The sequence below is a fragment of the Budorcas taxicolor genome, chromosome 10 (assembly GCF_023091745.1).
Source record: "Budorcas taxicolor isolate Tak-1 chromosome 10, Takin1.1, whole genome shotgun sequence".
NCBI classification, from domain to species: Eukaryota; Metazoa; Chordata; class Mammalia; order Artiodactyla; family Bovidae; genus Budorcas; species Budorcas taxicolor.
This window is the reverse complement of record NC_068919.1, coordinates 51,161,383-51,184,039: the sequence shown is the minus strand read 5'-3', so window position 1 is coordinate 51,184,039 and position 22,657 is coordinate 51,161,383. Positions and strand designations below refer to the sequence as shown.

General features: G+C 41.9%; 1 protein-coding gene across 3 annotated transcripts in view; it reads left to right on the top strand.

Moving 5' to 3' along the window:
• Positions 1-22,657, top strand: part of CGNL1 (cingulin like 1) — a 167,419-nt gene that overhangs the window by 51,937 nt on the left and 92,825 nt on the right. For 2 of the 3 annotated variants that reach the window (XM_052646440.1, XM_052646439.1), the window contains exons 2-6: positions 9,499-11,085; positions 11,861-11,955; positions 13,762-13,867; positions 16,071-16,172; positions 17,259-17,407. In XM_052646440.1, coding sequence (XP_052502400.1) covers positions 9,514-11,085; positions 11,861-11,955; positions 13,762-13,867; positions 16,071-16,172; positions 17,259-17,407 — 2,024 coding nt within the window. In that variant the 5' untranslated portion in view covers positions 9,499-9,513. Of the gene's footprint in view, positions 1-1,839; positions 1,913-9,498; positions 11,086-11,860; positions 11,956-13,761; positions 13,868-16,070; positions 16,173-17,258; positions 17,408-22,657 lie in introns of those variants that run through there. The other variant, XM_052646438.1, reaches the window with a different exon arrangement.

Sequence of the window (22,657 nt, the reverse complement as noted above, 5' to 3'; positions counted from 1 at the left end):
CCTTGGCTTTTTTGTTTTAATTGTTGAAGTTTTAAAAAGGGATTCAGAGATGTTTGCATCATACATGATTTATTAATTCTTCCATTCATTTATGGGTGCTGGGATATGGCAAAGAGGAAGGCCACCCTGAGGAGTGACGCATCCACTGAGTTTGGATAGACAAAAGACCCCCCCTCTGCAGTGGGACATGGTGACGTGTTCTGGTTCACAGACACCCAATGACCATGTCAGGATAACTACCAGATGTTGTGAAAGTGTTAGTTGCTCAGTTGTGTCCGACTCTTTGTGACCCTAGAGACTATAGCCTGGCAGGCTCCTCTGTCCATGGAATTTTCCAGGCAAAAATACTGGAGTTGCCATTTCCTTCTTCAGGCGATCTTCCCTACCAAGGGAATCAAACCCTGGGTCTCCTGCACTGCAGGCAGATTCTTTGCCATCTGAGCCATCAGGGAAGTCTATCAGATGCTATGGGAAGCTGAAAAGAGAAAGTGTGGTTCCTGCTCAAGAAAGAGTGCAGGTCTTAAGGACAGAAGGTCTGGGTCTTAGTCCTGACACTGCCCCCAAGCCAGGTATGAGACCATGGGGGCAATTACTGTCCCTCAGAGCTTATGGATCTCTCATGGGAGAAATTATCAATATACTCCCTCACAAGTGGGGCTGCAAGGATCTGACCAGATAAGATGATGTAAGGGAGAGCCTGGTGTGGTTGCAGCCTGGCTGGTCCATAGGGTCACACAGAGTCAGGCACGACTGAGCACGCAGACAGACTGATGGACAGTAACTGCATGTGTGTGGTGTTGAGGGGGGCTTTTGAAGTTAGATTTGGACATAAAAATGCAACGACAATGCTGTCTTGATATGTTTTGGGCTCAGGCTCCATGTGGAAACTATAGCACATATGTCATGGATCTGTTATATCTGGTTAAGAACTTGTCTGTGGACCTGGCAACAAAAAGACATGCGTTTATTCAGTCAATAACTATTTATTAAATTTCCACTCTGGACATAGCACTGTGCTTTAGATTTCTCAACCCTCTGGTTTCTTAATTAGTTAATAAATTATTTCAGGATGCTGGTGGTTAATGCTGTTTGGTTAACCAGTGGGGTTTTTAGCCTCTGCCTCAGAGGTATTTAAAAATGTTTTATGATCAAAGTCAGCTTTCTTGTGGCCGTAAATGCCACGCGGCACTTCTTTTTCACTTATTATTTCCTACTTCATTTAGCATACAATCCATGATTTAATTTTCCCAAGCATGTTGTGAAGTCACCATTAATAATCTGACTTTAGAGATAAGAAAACTCTCAGAGAAGTTAAACAACTTGTCCAGAGCTGGAATTTAATCTGAGTTCAGTGTTAGACCCATTTCTGGCCCCTGCACCTGGCTGTTCTCGCCATTACTGGTCTTCAGAATTGCAAACTTGGTGTCTTAGCTTTGCCTTGGTGGAAGAACTTTAACAATTTTATTTATTGATTTATTTTTGGCTGCTCAGGGTCTTTATTGTTGTGCAGGCTTTCTGCTAGTTTTGTCACGCAGGGGCTACGCTCTAGTTTCGGTGTTCGGACTTCTCCTTGCGGTGGCTTCTCTTGAAGCTCTGCAGGCACACAGACTTCCGTAGCTGCAGCACGTGGCCTCAGTATTTGTGGCTTGCAGATGCTAGAGCATGGGCTCAGTAGTTGTGGTGCACTGGCTTAGTTGCTTCGTAGCATGTGGGATCTTCCTGGATCAGGGATTGAAACCCATGTCTCCTGCATTGACAGGCAGATTCTTTACCACTGAGCCACCAGGGAAGCCCCGGAAGAACTTCTAGAAATCATTTCAGGGGTCAAGAGGGGAAGAAGGACGAATAACGTTTCTGAAACATTTTTTGGATGTGAATTCTGATTTCTTTTAGACCATGTGAAGCATAAAAGGTAAAGTGGGGAATGTGAAAGAGGAGTGGGGTCAAAACCAGCAGAAGTGGGGCAGAGACTGACATGGTGGGGGACCGTCCATGGGGTGGGGCAGTAGAGGGCTGCACCCAGAGGTGAGGTGAGGGTCCCAGGGACGCCAGCTTGGTGCCCATGCTCTGCCCTGGCTGTCATCCGGGTAGTGAGTCCCTGTGAACCCTGGTCTTCAGACCCCTGGTTGATTCTCCAAAGTCTACAGCCATAGTATAAAAGGAGCCTTCCTACAGGCTTTTCTTTTCTCTTTGCCACCCTCCCTTTTTGTGCAAGGTGACTTTCAGGGGAAGCTACAGCACTCAGTATTGTAATCTTCCCCCCACCACCCCAGGTAGAGAAGTTTTGGTCATCATGCTCATTTAAGGACATTCAAGTCATACTTAAGTCTGTAAGGGAGACAGCCACTCTGCCATCATTTTCAAGCCTCAGTCTATTTTTGAAATTTGTTTTCTCAGGGAATTCTGAAGACTTGTATGTGAGACATTTCCTTTGAAATCTTATAAGTTTGGTTAGTTTCCTTTGTTGTTGTTGTTTTTTTCCCCCTACAGAATGGATGGATGGAGGGATTGATAGATAGGAAGAAAGAAATAGAAATTAAAGCTTACTTTAGGCAAGGCTGCCTCTTTCTGTCCTGTTTGGAGTACACTGAAAGATCGGTATGCACTTTGCTTTGTTATTGACTGTTCCACACTCTGATTTTCACTTTTATGTTGTTGAGGGTCTCATGTGGCTACTCCTGCACAAAATTCATATCTTCCCACGAGTCCCATAGGCAAGTCCTTTTGAAGTGAACATTGTGTCCACTCATAAGCGGTCTTAACTTGTATTGTCAGACCAGCAGTGGCTTCCCTCTGAATGAGGCAGTCACCAAAGCCCACTCAGGGGAAATTAATTTTTGGTTGGTGGCTCATTTCTTATTTTCTGGAATCAAGTTTATGACTGTACACGGGCTTGTCAGCTCCCTGTCCCTACTTTAAACACTCTCTTAAATGACTTGCATGCTCAGATAGAATTATTCATTCCAAGCAAATGTCCAAAGACAGAGTCCCTATCCCGTGACAGGTGCCCGTCCTGGGTGCTGGGGCCTGGCTGATGGGGACTGCTGTGCTCTGGATGGAGGGCAAAGCACGGTGGGGAGGTTTCTCATTTTCTGGCTAAATATCTTCAGTAGCCACGAGGGCCTCTGGAATGGGCTGGAGGTGGCACTGGGAACTTGAGTTGGGGGGTGGGAGTTGTGGCCTGGCATTGTGACTAATCTCCAGGCTCAGCTGGTAACATGTGATGGCCCAGAGAGGAAATGTTTCTATCTGGCATATGTTCACAGTTCTGCCAAGGGCTGAGCTCTTTGTTCTTAGACACACACTCATTGATCTTGCTAACTAAAGCAATTATCATCATTTAGCGGTCTTTTCCAAAAGCATTATTTCCACTCCAGAACACCTCTTTTATTTGCCAAGTGCCACAATGTTACATCCTGGCAATTGGTCAACATTTACTGCCAAATTATGTAAGTCCTTGGTTGGGTTTAGTCCCTGACTGAACAAGTGTGCTGTGGTAGAATGCATTAGGAGGGTGATATGGCCTGGTGGCTGAAGATGGAGATCAGCTGTCCTTAAATCCATTCATTAATTCAGTGTTTACACTGTGATTGGGAAGGAAATCCACATTTGCTTATGACACCGGTGCCCAGGTGAGAAATGTCATTCTGTGAAAATCCTGGATTGAGGTCTGTTGTCAAGGAAATGTAAATTGTGGACATTTCATGAAATTCACATATGTGGATTAATTTGCTAACAGGGAGCTAAGAATGTAATAAACCAAGGTGGCTTTACTGAAAGATTGAAATGTAATTAGTGTTGACTGTAGTGCAGCAGCTAATGAAAAGGACTACAAACCTTAGAAAAGAATTTTATTAATAAATATTAGGAGAAATATTTTCATAGAAAACTCAGCCTCAGTGTAAGAGGAGATTATGGGTAAAATGACTTCATTTAGTACATATTTTAAAAAAGCATCACACTGAATAAATTTTTACAGAAGCTCTTCTGTTAAAAATAATATTTGTTATAAATTTTAATGAGTGTGGACTCTACTAGGGATGCGGAATAAAACGTGCCAGCACTGCTTGGAAATGAGAGATCAAGACACACCCCTTGGTCATTGTGGTCTTGGCCTGTGTGCGTTGTTTCATCTAAGCCACGTTTGCTGTTCTTGTTCTAGGATTAAGTGTTTTACAAACGTTATTAATTTTGTCCAGCTGGATATGCTAGAAATCCCCTTTACAAAAATCCCACTCAGGGACTTCCCTGGTGGTCCAGTGGTTAAGACTGTGTCACCAGTGCAGAAGGCTTGGGTTCGATCCCTGGCCAGGAAACTGAGATCCCACATGCTATTTGGCATGGCTAAAAGAGTAAAAAAAAAAAAAAAATCCCACTCAGAAGATAGTAAAGGAAAAAAATTAAACCTCCAAAGACAAAGAATGGCAGTGGAGACTTAGTGGAGGAGAGCTCTGAAGCAAGTGGGGTGGTAATTATTAACAGCAGGGTGAGAGATGCTTCATCCTGAGGTACCTGCAGTGCGTAAATGAGGTGATTTGCCTGTGGAGCTGCTGAGTGGCTCAAAAGTGCAAGACATAGGTTACTGTGGAAGGCAGGGTTCAGGGCCAACCCGATATGTAGGCACTTTGAGACCTGGGGCAGTTAGATTTCCAGGGTCTCTGCTTTGTACCAGGTATCTGGTACATCCCCTGCCCTTTCCCTCACCCCTCAGCAGCAGATTAGAGCTCTCTTCTCTGGGGAAACTGAACTGGAATGAGGCTGGAAGCAGGCATGGGTGACTGAAAACGGGATGATGTTGGAAGCAGGCATAGGTGACTGAAAATGGCTGCTGAATTCACGCTGCGACCTCCATGTTGCTCCCCTGCCCTGTCCCAAAGGCCAGCAGCCAGCCCTGTTGCAGCCCCAGCAGTGGACTGGAGGATTCTTGGGAAATCAGTTGGCTCCAGAGAAAAATGACTCCAGATACTGAAATGTACGAATCCTTTAGTGGAAAGCTCAGCACTTTCCCTTCCACGTAACTTGAAAGTTTGCCAGTTAATAATTCCTCTCCGTATATACAGGTCCTCCAACCTGCTTTTACTATTATATTAATATTTCCCTCTTAAATAGGATCAGGCTGCCAAAGATCCGAGTCATATTAGGAAGGCTTTCAACATGAAAGGCGAGGGCCCAAACAAACCAGAAAGGAGAAAACTTGCAGAACATGGAGATGTTGCAGACGGCAGAGAAACTGCATTTTTTGGAAAAAGTTATAGTATACTGTATACAAAGAGCTTCTCAGAGTGAGAAGCTGTTTTCATGTTCAAAATGAGAACAGCACGTAAGAAAGAAAAACAATTAGAGAAGAATAAAGAAATAATGGAAATTAAAAATGAAATACTTGAATTTAAAAGAATTTGAGGATGTATTTCTAAAAAAATTAGAAAAAAAAAGATGGAGCACAGGAGTAGATGAGAAAGGAAATATAATTGAAATTCAGTCTAGAAGACTCAACAGTACTGATAATGCAAACACCAAGAACAGAATAAAATAATTCTCTGAACATTATCACAGAAATAATGTAAGAATATTTCATAGTGCTAAAGTGAATTTCCAGATTGAAGGAATACGTTAAGTGCTCATGTTTTGTAAAAGCACCAGTTTAGTAAAATCCTCATGGGGTAATGTCATTTTGAAATTTTGGAACACCAAGGAAAAAGAAAAGGTCGTAAAAACTTTCAGAGAAAAATAAACAGGGCATGCACAGAGGAAAGGATATCATAATCACATCAGAATTCTTAATAGCATCCTTAGAACCTAGAAGATAATGAAGTAATACTTTAAAACCTGACGGGAAAGTTATTTTTAACCAGGATTCAAAATCCAGTTAGACTATCATTCAAAAGTAAGCATAGAATAAAGTCATTTTTCATAATACAAAGACTCAAACAATTTTTTCCTTTTCTTTAAAAGTTATTGGAAGGAGTTCTCTGGTGGTCCACTGCTGAGGGCACAGGTTTGATTTCTCGTTAAGGAACTAAGATCCCACAAGCTGTGGGGTGTGGCCAAAAAAAAAAGTTATTGGACTTGTGGTTCATCAGGACAGTTCAGTAAACTAAGAAAGAGGAAGACATAGAACTTGGGAAACATAGCACAAAGGGAAGAGAGCAGCTGAATCCTAATGTTGGGGTGGAGGGTAGAAGTCTGGAAGGGAGTTCATCACGGGAACAGATCACCAAATGATCTGATACTTTTATCATCTGCAAATTAATACTGGAAAGCATCTAATGGATGTGATATAGCTGATGAAGAGATTTAAGGGTAGGTATATAGAAAACAAGATAAGCAAAAACAGCAGTTACTACCTCTAGAAAAATTAAAGTTATAGGAGAAGGGAAAAATAACCAGAGTCTACCATTTGGCTGTTCAGTATATAGTATTATATTATCACAACAATGTAAACACAATTGGCTCTTGGTTTTATTGTTGGGAAGCTAACAGAATGAGAAATTCATGTGTTGTATGTGTGTGTGTCATCTACAATATGTAAAAATGATAGATTAAGAAATTGCAGCTAGGTATTTTACTCAGCAACATGGAGGTAAGTAGTGGAAGAAAGAGCTACCATTTGCAATTGGTTTCCTCTGAGGAATGTGATCAGGATTGGGGATAGGAAGCTGAAAAGTACAGGTTTTCATTATATCTTATTTTACGTTAGTTAAAAATTATTTAAAATGTTAGTAATATCACTCTGAAAATGCAAGTAGACATTATAAACTCACCGGAATTGGTGAGATGATGAATACTGCAGGTACACGTATCTAAGCTGTTAAATGAGAGGTGATATCTAATGTGATTTGCATTTAAAATAATCATCAAGCAAACTGATGGTGCTAAGCTAGCGGTAAGAGACAAATATGTCCAGGAAGGCCCAAGACAAGTCAGAGACCAATGTGGATGGCTTCCCCGATGGCTCAGCAGGTAAAGAATCCACCTGTGATGCACGAGACCCAGATTCGATCCCGGGCTTGAGAAGATCCCCTGGGAGAGGAAATGGCAACCCACTCCAGTATTCTCACCTGAAAAATCCCATGGACAGAGGAGCCTGGCAGGCTACAGTCCAAAAAGATTGCAAAAAGTTGGACACGACTGAGTGGCTAAGCATGAACGCATGTGGTATAAGTGAACTAAATCATTGGTAAGGGTATATTAAATGGATATATTGCATTGGCAGGTTAGGTTCTTTACCATTAGTACCACCTGGGAAGCCTATACTTTGTAAATGCCATTGCTTAAAATAGAAACCACATCCAGCACCAGTTAAACATTGACAAAAATTATCTATATATTTGCCTACAAAAGAAATCTCAATACATTTAAAAAGAAAGAAATAATAGTTACTTCACTTTTTTTTTTTTTGGCTGCTCCACGCAGTTTGCAAATCTTAGTTCCCCAGCTGGGACTGAACCTGTGCTCTCAGCACTGCAGTCCTAACCAGTGGAAGTCACAGGGAACTACGGTAACTTCATTTTCTGACCTTAATGCAATGCAAATATAAGTTAACAACATAGATAAAGATCCCCCAAGCCAAAACAACACAGCAAACATACCGGATATGCAAAAACTTCCTCAAAAACAACTTTTTTGTCAAAGAAATCAAAACCATGAATTGCAACTATCTAGAGAATAATAATAGAAACATTTCCATGGTGGAAACTACTGGCTGCCTTCCCAATGTCCATTCTCCTCTCTTTTTACCAACAGAACATTGACTCTGAGAGTGTCAATGACCAGCTTAAAAAAAAACAACACCCTATTTCCCAATCCTTTCTTGTAGGTGGGGATGACCTACAAGTCATCCCCATCCATGATTAAGTCCTCACCAATAAGGTGCAAGGGATTACTGGTGGGTGAGTCCTCCAAGAAAGGCGCATCTGGCCTAATAAACTTGTGTGTGTGATGCTGGATCAGCTATCTTGTAATTATAAGTTGTCTAATACATGCTAAAAGTAGATGAGTAGAAAGATAAAAGAGGTATTCCTCAGAAATATCCTGGCATCTATTCCAGCTCTGAACTTCCTATCTCTGGGGGGAAAAATATCCTAATTCTTTTTTTATTTTTTATTTTTTTTTTAAGTCCTAATTCTTAAGTTGCTATTTGGTGTCTGTTCATTACGAACCAACACTATTCCTGACATAGTCACATATCAAAACTTGTGGACTATGGTGGAAGAGTGAAAAACAAATGAAGCATGCAAGTCAAGAAACTGGAAACATAACAGAATAAAGGAAAGCAGAAGGAAAGAATAATTATCAAACTAGACCTCAGTAAATTAGAAAATTAAGAAAAAAAGAAATGATTGCTAAGTCTAAGCTAGTTCTTTAGGGGAACAACAATTTAAAAAAATATGTAGACATGTATTTTACCTGCAAAAGTAATAGGTGAAGAAAGCACAAATGAAACTGGAAAGTAAGAAATACAGAGGAGACAAAGTGATTTATACATTGCAAAATTCTCTGCAAATAAATTTGAAAATGTGGATCAAATAGATTATTTTCTTGGAAAATATGCTACTAGAGTGACTCCAGAATAGAAAGAAAACTTAAAAATGCTGCTAACAGTGAACAAAATAAGATAGCAGTTTTCTGTGACCAGTTGTTTTGCTCTTCCTGCCTCTCCGTGGCTGTCGGAGTTTTCAGAGTGAGAGTAGTGAATTTCTGGTGAGAGAGTGTGGGGTGGCTGGGGCAACCTGCCTACTGATCTGTATGCAGTCTCTTGACAAGGGTGGTCACACACAAGAAGGGTGAAGACAGTGATTCTTGGCATTAGGACCCATCAGAAAATAAAGAGACCTGAATTTTCAGGTTTCAATAACATTTTTCAGGTCCTTATGTTCCTTAAACTTTTTTGTTTAAAAAAAAATTTATTTTTAATCATTACTGTCTGATTCCTTAAAGTAAAAAATGTTTTAAACAGTGTATCCAAATAAATAATGATAAAGCTTTCAAAGCAGCATTGTGCATAAAGAAGCTTGAAAGGGTTTTGACAGGAAAATTAAGTTTTGAAAAAAAGAGAAAAATGTAAGCATCAGAATACCTTAGCTCTTATTAATTATTTTCATGGAAAAGTATCTTGTTCTCAAATGCTGGTAAGCTGGAACACCCTACTGGTTAAAAATAAATAGACAAAGTGTGAGGAAATGAACTAAGGAAAAAAACAGGGCAACCAGCACAGCTAAAGAGAATAATTAAGCTCGGCTAAAGGCATCAGTCATTTCGCCAGTCGTCCCTCCTAAGGCCAGGGTTCATGCTCGGTGTTGACAAACACCACGGTCACATGGGCCCCTGGCATCCAGAAAGGCCTGTTTGAAAGAGCGTTTGGTTCTGAAGTGTCCTTGCTATTATATTAAAAGTGTTTTCTTTTCCCTGAACTTTGAAAGTTTTCTCTCATAATCTTTATTTAAAGAGATGTAATGTTAACTTAATGTCCTCTTTTTACCCCGTCTTTTTCCCTGGTAGTGGGACCAGTGAACCATGGAGCTGTATTTTGGTGAATATCAACATGTGCAACAGGAATATGGTGTCCACCTGAGACTCGCAAGTGATGAAACCAGGAAGTCCAGGAATTCCCAGCATGCTAAGGCAGGCTCCTATGGTGTCAGTATTCGGGTCCAGGGCATTGATGGCCACCCCTACATAGTCCTCAATAACACAGAGCAGTGTCTGGCAGGCACGTCTTTTTCTGAAAACGGGCCACCGTTTCCAGCTCCAATGATAAACAACCTGCCCCTCCATCCCAGCAAGGGGTCTGTGGTGGAAGAGAACAGTGCAGAAGAACTGCAGCTCCCAGAAAACCCATATGCCCCACCTGGCCCAGTAAGAAACCTGAAACAGCCCTCTCTCTTTGAGGGCAAGAATGGGGCTCTAGAGCGCAAAGAGGAGCCAAGGAAGGCATCCCCCATGCTGAACTTTGAGAGGCATCCAGAGCTTCTACAGCCCTATGATCCTGAAAAGAATGAGTTGAGCTTGAAAAATCACCAGCCTCCTGAAACCAGTTGGCTGAAAGCTTTAAGAGAAGAAGGGACCAACAATAAGAAGGCCTGGATGCCCAAACCTAGCCATTCCCAGCCCACCAGCCCTCCCTCCGAAGACCCGGCCAGGTCCAATGTGACGGCCATCCGTCTGTGCAGCTCTGTGGTCATCGACGACCCCAAGAAGCAGACCTCGGTGTGTGTGAACGTTCAGAGCTGCAGCAAGGAAGATCCAGCAGAGGAGGCTTTTGCCCCTAGCGGGAGGCCCCTGCCCACCCCCAGCCTCCAAGCCCACCCGGAAGCCAAGAAAACCAGACCGGATGTGCTTCCCTTCCGGCGCCAGGACTCAGCCGGGCCGGTGCTGGACGGAGCCCGGTCCCGGAGATCCTCCTCGTCATCCACGACTCCCACTTCAGCCAACTCTTTGTACAGATTTTTACTCGATGATCAAGAATGTGCCATCCACGCCGACAATGTGAATCGTCATGAAAACAGAAGGTACATCCCTTTCTTGCCCGGAACTGGGCGGGATATTGACACAGGGTCGATTCCTGGCGTGGATCAGTTGATTGAAAAATTTGACCAAAAACCTGGGATGCAGAGAAGAGGCAGGTCTGGGAAGAGAAACAGGATCAACCCAGAAGACAGGAAAAGGTCCCGAAGTGTGGACAGTGCCTTTCCTTTCGGTCTCCAGGGGAACTCGGAGTACCTAACGGAATTCAGCAGGAACCTGGGCAAGTCCAGCGAACACCTGCTGCGGCCATCACTGGTGTGCCCGCCGCGTGTGCAGGAGCCCCGGGGCAGGCAAGGCGGGGGGCGTGCCTTCGCCAGGCTGCTGGGAGCCCAGCCCAGGCCTCCCCTGCAGAACAAAGATGGGAAAGTTCCAGAAAACAAAGGTGCTCAGGAAAGTCCTGCTGGGCGCACATCCTCCCTCCCAGCACAGACTAAGAAGGAGGAGGAAATCAAAACAGCCACGGCTACGCTGATGTTACAGAATCGGGCGCTGGCGACTTCCCCTGATTCAGGGACCAAGAGGATTTCCGTGAAGACCTTTACTTCCACCTCAAATACTCAGGTAATACTGGTGGGAGTCATTTTGTTTCCCTTCTAAACGATCTCCATCCTGGCTGTAGGAATAGGTATCTTCCATCTTGAATCAGTAATTGCATCATCTTGAATTAGTATTATTTTTTAGTTTTCCCCTACAGATTATGACCTGCCAGTCATTCATTTTTCTAAACTAATTAAGTAACCCTAGATTCCTCTTGTGTTCTTGTTTGTGCGTTAACTTATCAAACACAATTGAGAGACTCGATTTTTCTTTTTGTGTTTGTGTAAAATCTGAAAGTATGCAGAATTTGTTTTCAAAAAACAAAGAGAGGCTCCGTGCTTAGATTTGTTTTGTTTAGATGGGTTAATTTTCCTCATAACATTGAATGACTGGATTAATTTCTGTCCTGAGAAATTAGGTTAATCCTAATTTAGGTTTATCTTGAAGTGATGGAATTTCTTTAAGTGGTACATTTAGTGTTTTGGTAGTGACAATAAAAAGATAGTGATAAGATCGATTATAAGGTTGGTAAGTGCCAGGCACTATTTGTTATGTATTATAGGATCTCACCAACCCCATGAAGGAAGGTGTTATTAACTTTTATTTACAGGTGAAAAATTGAGGTGAGGAAAAGTTAAGGGTTACAGAGCTACTAAGTGGTGGAACCAGTTGTAATGAGCATCCTTACTTGAGGAATTCTTTCTGGAAGTAGGAATGTGTTTGGAAGCTTCTGCTTTGGGGTGTTGCCTTCTTCCTGGAAGCTTCATCCTGTGATCTAATAACAGACATTGTGTTCCAGGCCACACCGGATCTGTTAAAAGGCCAGCAGGAGCTCACTCAGCAAACCAACGAGGAGACGGCCAAGCAGATACTTTACAATTACCTCAAAGAAGGGTTAGTGATTTTCCTTCAAGGAGCACAGTATTGTCCTTTATGGCGGGCCTCTTACTTTTCTCTTCTGAGACCTTGTGTTTTGTGCTTCCTTCCTGCCCTGTGTGAGCCATTTCAGGGTTTGGGCTCTGTGGCTGGAGTTTTCATAGCAGCATTTGAGACTTGGGTGGAGGAGGGTGAAGAAGGGAAAGGAAATGTAGGGAACGACATCATACTTTAAAAGTTCAAAATGACTATGACTCTCTACTATTTTAGAAACAAATTCAAAGATAGGAAGACTATTCAGTTTTGAATTGAATCAGTCATTGACTTGAGTTTGCCTCTGTATACACAAATGTAATCAATCGTCCCTTATTATAAGTTACAAATAAAAACACTTCCTCTCCCCAGAGTTGACGTTGGCGGGGAGCCCCTGCTTCCATTATTTTTAAAGCATGTATGAGTCATTTAAAAGCTGTGCTTTCCACTTACTTATCTGGGAAGGTTGAGTTTGAATAATCTAGTTTTCAGTCCTTACTTAGATACCAAATAAGCTGGGATTTTAGGCCAGGAATTTGAAGTTTCTGTTTCAGTTCTCTCATCAGATATGATTAAAAAGAAGAAAAGCTTTATACTCTGACATGACTGAAAGTCACTTGGCAAAAATACTCATTGGCATCAGAACACTTCATAGTTTTGTACTGTGGCTTACAATTTTCTGTCAGTAATGTAGAGCTGACAAGAAATCATTCAAAATAAGATAGGGGCTCTTTTGAAGGAAAAAATAGTAAAGAGATTTTTCTAACTAAGAACTAGTTATTAGTGTCTTTCTGTGAAGGGTTTTACCATGAGAAAATTAAAGTAGAAGAACTTTTAACATTTAAAATGGTTTCTCTACCTTCTTTTGTTTTTTTTTGGCCCTTGATTTATTGAGAGACTGAGACAGACTTTAGTGGGAGGCACTTATTTAAGGAAACTTATTAACTTTTCTTAAGTGTCAGGTATGTGTGATAAAAGGTACAGGGTGGCTAGCTGTTAATAGAACTTTATCTGACCATTACCTGTGAAAGTCTAGACAGGGCAGCCGTGTTGACAACCTTGGCTTGGGGGATTTATTTTTTTAAACAAAGGCTAAAACAAATTTAATATCATTGTGGAGCATTCATAGTGTCACACACATATAGGAGAGATTCCGTGTTGGAATAAATATTTGTCATTTAATTTAGGCAAGATATAGATGACTAAATTTGTATTGGATGTCATCTTCAAGCTTATTTAGTATGTACCTGTCTCTTTCACATGTCTGGAAATGAAAACCTCTCTCCCAAAGCAAGTGGTAAAATAGAACCAGTTATTTGGAAAAAAAATGCACTATCCATCCTGTTCTCACATGGGTTCTGTCTGAACCTTAATTTGTTCCTCTTGCAGTTTATCTTTTTCTGGTTAAATTTTATTTTCATTTTTGTCTGTGCTGTGCTGGGTCTTCATTGCTGTGCGAGGGCTTTCTCTAGTTGGGGCGAGTAGGGGCTGTTCACCAGTTGTGGTACCTGGGCTTCTCTTGTTGCAGAGCATGGACTTTAGGCACGTGAGCCTCAGTATCTGTGGCGCGTGGGCTTTGTTACCCTGTGGCATGTGGAATCTTCCTGGACCAGGGATTGAACCAGCATCCCCTGCATTGGCAGGCAGATTCTTAACCGCTGGATCACCAAGGAAGTCCCAGTTTATCTTCTTAAAGGGCTTATTATTTGTGTGACGTGGCACATAAAATAGTCTGAGACTAACGGTCATGCCTTCATTTAAAAAAATTTTTTTCTGCTGTGTCGTTTCCAGAAGCACCGATAATGATGATGCTACTAAGAGGAAGGTCAACCTGGTGTTTGAGAAAATCCAGACTTTGAAGTCTCGAGCAGCAGGGAGCACGCAAGGAAATAATCAAGTAAGGAGAAGCTTGGTGCTTTGTAGAGGGCATTTCACATGGAGCATGGCAGGCAGATTGCTTTCTTCAGTCTGTACTTTTGGTTGCAGCAGGAAGTGGGGAGTTTGCTGTGTAGTAGGCAGTACCAAAGATGGAACAGCATGCTTTAACTGTTGGTAATTTGCACCCTGCCTTTTTTCTAGAAAGGTTTTAAGAAATTTTGCTTTTAAAAAAATCTGTAAAATGAAACAGAACAAAGTGATAAGTGGTAAAATTTAGAAATGGAAAAGGAGACTAGGAAAAATGAAGCATTAGATGGAGAACCCTAGCATTATAGTAGGCAGGTTTGAAAGGTAAGTATGAATAGGCTTGGACACAAATTCTCAAACTTCAGAGGATAAGAAATTCTCGAACTAGAGAATATGAAAGAGAGACTGATGGGGTGACCTGTGTGGGCTGAAGGGAGAGGAAGGAGTGCAGTGGGGCCAAAAAAATTTTTTTTTTAAGAAAAACTGACTGTTTATAATTTATTGTATTGGGGACTTGGGACTATTGAGTTGGGACTTGGGAGATTTTTTTGGTTAAAGGAGTCATCTCTTATTTAGTGAGCATCTACTAAATGTTGGAGATACTTTGTGCAGTGAAGGGAAGTGGGATTTATGAGGGAGGACTAAAATCTTGTCTCTCAATTCTGTGCCACCTTGACTTGGGCCCATTTCTTGCTTGGGCATCTTCCCTTTTCCCTTGTGGAGGGGGGCTGGTATTCTGCACTGGAAGGAAAGAGGAGATACCCAGAGGCAGGCAACAGGGAATATGTATATAGCTTCTTTTTTAACTTTGGCAACATATGAATGAAGAATATTTTAAGACATCAACTATCCTTTTTCCTATGTTGTTCAGTATTCCCATGACTGCTGCTCTGGCATCAAATAAAAACATTTAAAAGTTGAATTGGTTAATTTATTACATATAACTGTTTCTAGTTACAAATTTATATATTATATACTTATTTTTCATATATTCTGTTATAGACGTTGCTTGTAGGCAGGCTTTAGGAACTGAACAGTTTTTACAATTAGGTTAGAATTTTTTTGCTGAAACTTTTACATACAAATCATCACCACGACTGTTGCTCTTCATTTGCCTGCATATTCTCTTGGAGAATGCATCCTTTGGTCTTGATGTTCAGATTGTCATTGTGGTCCCAGATGAAGGGTATCCAGCCTTAACTGGGGAAGTCGGGGTAGCCCTTCTGGAGTCAATAACTCTAACGCTGTCTCAAAATATCATAGAATTCTCCCAGACAAGGGGGGAAGGCAGGGCATTCTAGTAGACGGAACAGCACAAAAAACATAAAATATAAAGAGATGTGCACTTGTCATGTTTAGGGGACTGGGGGTCGTTTAGTGTAGCTGGAGGAGGGAGCTGGGATATGGGGACCAGGCACCAGATAGGAAGGACCTTGTAAATCATGCCAATTTCAGGCAGAAGGTGATAGGTTAACACTGATGGACTTTTACATGGTCGTGAGTGGTATTGTGTTTGTAAAAATTCATTCCTTTGTAGCTTTTGGAGAGAGGTAAGATAGAGGAAGGGAGACCAGTTAAGAAGCTGCTGCTTAATCAAGCCAGAGATAATGAGGTGAACTTCCGGCTCCAGTCATAGCACTGTGACTGCTTAATTGTCCACATTTTTCTGCTGTGTCTCACTTATGAATCTGATTATTTGCTGGCAAAGGTTTTGGAATTTTATATTTTGGTGTCAGTTAAGTGACTTCCTGTAAGAAGAACCTTCTCCCTTAGTAGGCTGAAACCGTATTGGAAAGCAGAGAAGCAGGTAGTTTTTGTTTGGGAAAGAACAACCTACAATTTTTCTCCTTGGGTTAGGTTTATATTTCTGAGATGGATTGTTCTCATTTTGCCTAAGAAAATAGAAGGGCCTCTGTTGTTATTGATTGTTGGTTTCCGGTCTGCTTCCTAGAAGCAGATGAGGAAGTACATCATTCTAGGTTCACGCATGGCTCACACCTGGATTTGGGTGCATGAAAGCCAAGACACTGCCTTTTCTGGTTTTCATTTCTGCTTTCCCCTCCCTTTTATTTGTAATTTTCTAACCACTTGGCTGGTTTTAGCCAAATCCTTTTGAGAATGTCATCCTGTTAAATCTATGCAAGAAAAAAAAATAAAGCACCTTGAACATTTAATATCTTTGCGATTGATTGTAGGCTTCTAATTCTTCATCTGAAGTCAAAGATCTCTTGGAACAGAAGAACAAGTTGACCACAGAAGTGGCTGAACTTCAGACACAGCTTCAACTGGAAGTCAAGGTACCTGTGATTTTTCTTCGTACTATTTTATTCTTTTCTATCTTGATTGATAGAGTATTTTAAGTACCTTGGGTTGTCCAAGTGAAATGAAAACAATTTTTTTTCTCAAAAGAAACTTTCTTCCCATTACTGAGCAAATTCCTGTAAATTTAATTCCTGTTTTCTGAAGACTTTTTTTTTTGGTAAGTAACCAAAATCATGGCTGCAGATGGTGACTGCAGCCATAAGATGACGCTTGCTCCTTGGAAGAAAAGCTATGACCAACCTAGACAGCCTATTAAAAAGCAGAGACATTACTTTACCAACAAAGGTCTGTCTAGGCAAAGCTATGGTTTTTCCAGTAGTCATGTATGGATGTGAGAGTTGGACTGTAAAGAAAGCTGAGCACCGAAGAATTGATACTTTTGAACTGTGGTGTTGGAGAAGACTCTTGAGAGTCCCTTGGACTACAAGGAGATCCAACCAGTCCATCCTAAAGGAGATCAGTCCTGAATATTCATTAGAAGGACTGATGCTTAAGCTGACACTCCAATACTTTGGCCACCTGATGCGAAGAACTCATTGGAAAAGACCCTGATGCTGGGAAGGATTGAAGGCGGGAGGAGAAGGGGACGACAGAGGATGAGATGGTTGGATGGCATCACCGACTTGATGGACATGAGTTTGAGTAGGCTCCTGGAGTTGATGATGGACAGGGAAGCTGCAGTCTATGGGGTTGCAAAGAGTTGGACACGACTGAGCGACTGAACTGTGTGTAGAGAATGTTGGCTTTGACAGAGTAACAGAAATGCTGTTGGATTCAGATAGGCAAATTGGAAACTAAATGTATATAAAATGTCTGGACGAAGTAGTAGAAATAGCAGAATGTGATTAAGATGTGTTTGTGTTTTTCTTTTAGAAGTATTACAGTTCACTAAGGGTTCAGTATTCTTTCTAGTTGTGAACTCCTATGGCTTAATTGCACAGTTCCATCAGGTTGTTTAATAATCTAAGTGCAGAGACATGGAGTCCATCTGAGATTCAGGATTCAGTGGGGTGACATTAATGTACAGTGGAGGTGCTTTAACTCACACACATTTGTTTTAGAATCAACAGAATATCAAAGAAGAGAGAGACAGGATGAAAGCAGACTTGGAAGTGTTGCAGAGCCAGCATGACAGCAAGGTGGAGGAGAGCACTGTGCTGCAGCGGCGGCTGGAGGAAAGTGAAGGGGCGCTCCGGAGACACCTGGAGGAGTAAGTGTGGGCCCAGAGTCTCCCCTCCCTGCCCCAGGCTCCTGAGCCCACGGAGCCAGATTCTTTCTGTCCATTTAATTCTCCACAACCTTCCAGATCTTCACAGGGGCTGCTGAATCTGCCTTTTCTCCCTCTTACCCTTGTAAAATTGTAAAACCAGTGACGTGTAGACGGGTAAGCAGAATTTAAAAATTATTTGTGCACCACAAAGGATGTTTTATAAAATTCTAGCCCTTAAAGTGGATCTCATGGCAGGTAAGTGAGCAGCTAGGAATCCTGAGTGTTTTATCTAGAGATAGTTTAAGAGCCTGAGTCCAGTCTCTACAAAGCAGTGTCATGTGACCTGCACAGTCTTCTGCGTTCAGAGTTTTATTCTGGACAATGCTGGCTTTTGTGACCAGTGCTTATACTTCTTTTGCGTCTTTAGAGAGAGAAAGTCAAGCCCAAATGGCCCTGCCATTTTGTTGTATTAAAATCTGTGACAGTGGATATTTTATTCATTTCAAGAGATTTAAAAGAGAAAGATTAGTAATAGATCCACCACCGTTTTTTCCCCTACTTGCTCTTGTTGCACAAGTTCCCCATCCTATCTAAAGAGTCTGTGTAGATGAAAACCTGTCCACATGTAGAAATCCATGAACAAGAAACCAGAGAGCCCACAGTTATGTGATTGTTGGGATTCTAGCAGTGATTTAAGAACATACGAATAAAATGCTTGACCCAGTTGTGTGAGGAGAATGTCTAAATGAATGTGTATGTCATATGAACAAATGTGGCATATACAAAGGAGTATTTTGAATACCTCATTGTGTGTTTTATATCTGATTAAATCTGTGTGAAATACAGAATGAGCATGTATAGCATGTGGGATGTCTGAATGTGTGAGCTGCATCTCAATAAATTGTATTCTAATCTGAAAAAAAAATTCTATGACAAAAGGACTTGAAACGAAAGTCTGAAATGAATGGTGCAGTGAAGTCCACTGGCCGTGACAGAAGCCTTATGTGAGAGGTTAAGCAGGAGTGAAATCTAGAGGGAAATTCAAGAACAATGCGACATTGTATCATAAAAGCCTTTCATTACCTTTGCCATTTTGATGGTGTGGTGTGTGCTTTTAAAATATTCTTAGAGGTTAATTTCAGAAAAGAGGTTGAAAAGAAAAAACCCCTGAAATTTAGAGTGTAGTAAAGACTTTACTGTGTTTGAGTGTCTCCTGGGGAGGTACAGGTCAGCAGTGGCCTGCTGCAGGGGAGGGGCTCTGGGTGCAGTATACCTGGGTATGGCATAAGCCCTCTTGGAGGAGGTTGCCATTAACCCCACAATAGAGCCCCCAGAACATACACAGGACTGTGGACACACACTCTTGGAAGGCACAAACAGAACCTTGAGCACACTAAGACCCAGGAGAAAGGAGCAGTGACCCGACAAGAGAATGACCCAGACTTGCCCGTGAGTGTCCAGGAGTCTACGGCAGAGGCATGGGTCGGTAGTGGGCCTGCTGCAGGGCTGTGGGCACTGACTGTAGCAGTGCCTGCATGGGAGCTTTCGAAGGAGATCTTATCTTCATTACTTCCACTATAGTTTGAAAGTGAAAGTGAAGTCACTCAGTCATGTCTGACTCTTTGCGACCCCATGGACTGTAGCCTACCAGGCTCCTCCCTCCATGGGATTCTCCAGGCAAGAGTACTGGTGTGGATTGCCATTTCCTTCTCCAGGGGGATCTTCCCGACCCAAGGATCGAACCCGGGTCTCCTGCAGACGCTTTAACCTCTGGGCCACCATAGTTTGTCTTCAGGTCAAGTAGCAGGGGGGGAACACAGCTCCACCCATCAATAGAAAATTGGATTAAAGATTTTCTGAGCATGGCCCTACCCATCAGAACAGGACCCAGTTTCCCCCTCAGACAGTCTCTCCCATCAGGAAGCTTCCATAAGCCTCTTATCCTTCTCCAACAGAGGGCAGACAGACTGTGGTTTTCAGTCACAGAAAGCTAACGAGTCTGATCACATGGACCACAGCCTTGTCTAACTCAAGGACACTGTGAGTCATGCCCTGTAGGGCCACCCAGGACAGGCGGGTCATGGTGGAAAGTTCTGACAAAACGAGGTCCACTGGAGAAGGCAATGGCAAACCACTGCAGTATTCTTGCCTTGAGAACCCCATGAACAGTATGAAAAGGCAAAAAGGTAGGATGCTGAAAGATGAACTCCCCAGGTCGGTAGGTGCCCAATACGCTACTGGAGATCAGTGGAGAAATAACTCCAGAGAGAATGAAGGGATGGAGCCAAAGCAACAGCACCCAGTTGTGGATGTGACTGGAGATGAAAGTAAAGTCCAATGCTGTAAAGAGCAATATTGCATAGGAACCTGGAATGTTAGGTTCATGAATCAAGACAAATTGAAAGTGGTCAAACAGGAGATGGCAAGAGTGAACGTTGACATTTTAGAAATCATTGAACTAAGATGGACTGGAATGGGTGAATTTAACTCAGATGACCATTATATCTACTGCCATGGGCAAGAATCCCTTAGAAGAAATGAAGTAGCCATCATAGTCAACAAGAGTCCAAAATGCAGTACTTGGATGCATTCTCAAAAATGACAAAATGATCTCTCTTCATTTCCATGGCAAACCATTCAATATCACAGTAATCCAAGTCTGTGCCTCATAGAAGAAGAAGAAGTTGAATGGTTCTGTGAAGACCTACAAGACCTTCTAGAACTAACACCCAAAAAAGATGTCCTTTTCATTATAGGGGACTAGAAAGCAAAAGTAGGAAGTCCAGAAATACCTGGAGTAACAGGCAAATTTGGCCTTGGAGTACAGAATGAAGCAGGGCAAAGCCTAGTAGAGTTTTACCAAGAAAATGCACTGGTCATAGCAAACAACCTCTTCCAGCAGCACAAGAGAAGACTCTACACGTGGGCATCACCAGATGGTCAACACTGAAATCAGATTGATTATATTCCTTGCAGCCAAAGATGGAGAAGCTCTATACAGTCAGCAAAAACAAGACCGGGAGCTGACTGTGGCTCAGATCATGAACTCCTTATTCCCAAATTCAGACCTAAATTGAAGAAAATAGGGAAAACCACTAGACCATTCAGGTATGACCTAAATCAAATCCCTTATGATTATACAGTGGCAGTGACAAATAAATTCAAAGGATTAGATCTGATAGAGTGCCTGAAGAACTATGGACAGAGGTTCGTGACATTGTACAGGAGGCAGGGATCAAGACCATCTCCAAGAAAAAGAAATGCAAAGAGGCAAAATGGCTGTCTGAGGAGGCCTTACAAATAGCTATGAAAAGAAGAGAAATGAAAGGCAAAGGAGAAAAGGAAAGATATAAGCATCTGAATGCAGAGTTCCAAAGAATAGCAAGGAGAGATAAGAAAGCCTTCCTTAGCAATCAATGCAAAGAAATAGAGGAAAACAATAGAATGGGAAAGGCTAGAGATCTCTTCAAGAAAATCAGAGATACCAAGGGAACATTTCATGCAAAGATGGGCTTGATAAAGGACAGAAATGGTATAGACCTAACAGAAGCAGAAGATATTAAAAAGAGGTGGCAAGAATACACAGAAGAACTGTACAAGAAAGATCTTCATGATCCAGATGATCACAATGGTGTGATCACTCACCTAGAGCCAGACATCCTGGAATGTAAAGTCAAGTGGGCTTTAGGAAACATCACTACGAACAAAGCTAGTGGAGGTGATGGAATTCGAGATGAGCTATTTCAGATCCTAAAAGATGATGCTGTGAAAGTGCTGCACCCAGTATGCCAGCAAATTTGAAAAACTCCTCAGTGGCTACAGAACTGGAAAAGTTCAGTTTTTGTTTCAATTCCAATGAAAGGCAGTGCCAAAGAATGCTCAAACTACTGCACAATTGCACTCATCTCATATGCTAGCAAATTAATGCTTAAAATTCTCCAAGCCAGGCTTCAACAGTATGTGAACTGTGAACTTCCAGATGCTCAAGCTGTATTTAGAAAAGGCAGAGGAACCAGAGATCAAATTGTCTACATCCGCTGGATCATCAAAAAAGCAAGAGAGTTCCAGAAAAACATCTATTTCGGCTTTATTGACTATGCCAAAGCATTTATGTGAATCACAACAAACTGAAAAATTCTTAAAGAGATGGGAATACCAGACCACCTGAGCTGCCTTCTGAGAAATCTGTATGCAGGTCAGGAAGCAGCAGTTAGAACTGGACATGGAACAGCAGACTGGTTCCAACTCGGGAAAGGAGTACGTCAAGGCTGTATACTGTCACACTGATTGTTTCAATTATATGCAGAGTACATCATGAGAAATGCTGGATTGACGAAGCACAAGCTGAACTCAAGATTGCCAGGAGAAATATCAATAACTTCAGATATGCAGATGACACCACACTTAAGCCAGAAACAAAGAACTAAAGAGCCTCTTGATGAAAGTGAAAAAGGAGAGTGAAAAAGTAGGCTTAAAACTCAACATTCAGAAAACTAAGATCCTGTCATTCGGTCCCATCACTTCTTTGCAAATATATGGGGAAACAGTGAAAGACTTTACTTTCTTGGGCTCCAAAATCACTGCAGACAGTGACTGCCACCATGAAATTAAAAGACACTTGCTCCTTAGAAGAAAAGCTATGATCACCCTAGACAGCATATTAAAAAGCAGAGATATTACTTTGCCAACTAAGGTCAGTCTAGTCAAAGTGATGGTTTTTCCAGTGGTCATGTATGGATGTGAGAATTGGACTATAAAGAAAGCTGAGCACCAAAGAATTGATGCTTTTGAACTGTGGTGTTGGAGAAGACTCTCGAGAGTCCCTTGGACAGCAAGGAGATCTAACCAGTCCATCCTAAAAGAAATCAGTCCTGAATATTCATTGGAAGGACTAATGCTGAAACTGAAACTCCAATACTTTGGCCACTTGATGCGAAGAACTGACTCATTTGAAAAGACTATGATGCTGGGTAGGATTGGAGGCAGAGGAGAAGGGGATGGCAGAGGGTGAGATGGTTGAATGGCATCACCGACTCAAAGGATATGAGTTTGAGTAGGCTCCTGTAGTTGGTGATGGACGGGGAAGCCTGACTTGCTGCAGTCCATGGGGTCGCAAAGAGTAGGGTACAACTGAGCGACTGAACTGAAAGACTTTACAAAATAAAAAAGGTAAAACAGCTGTGAGTTTAATTTGGAACAGAGGTTGGCCAACTTTTTCTGTCAGATAATAAATGTTTTAGAGTTTATGGA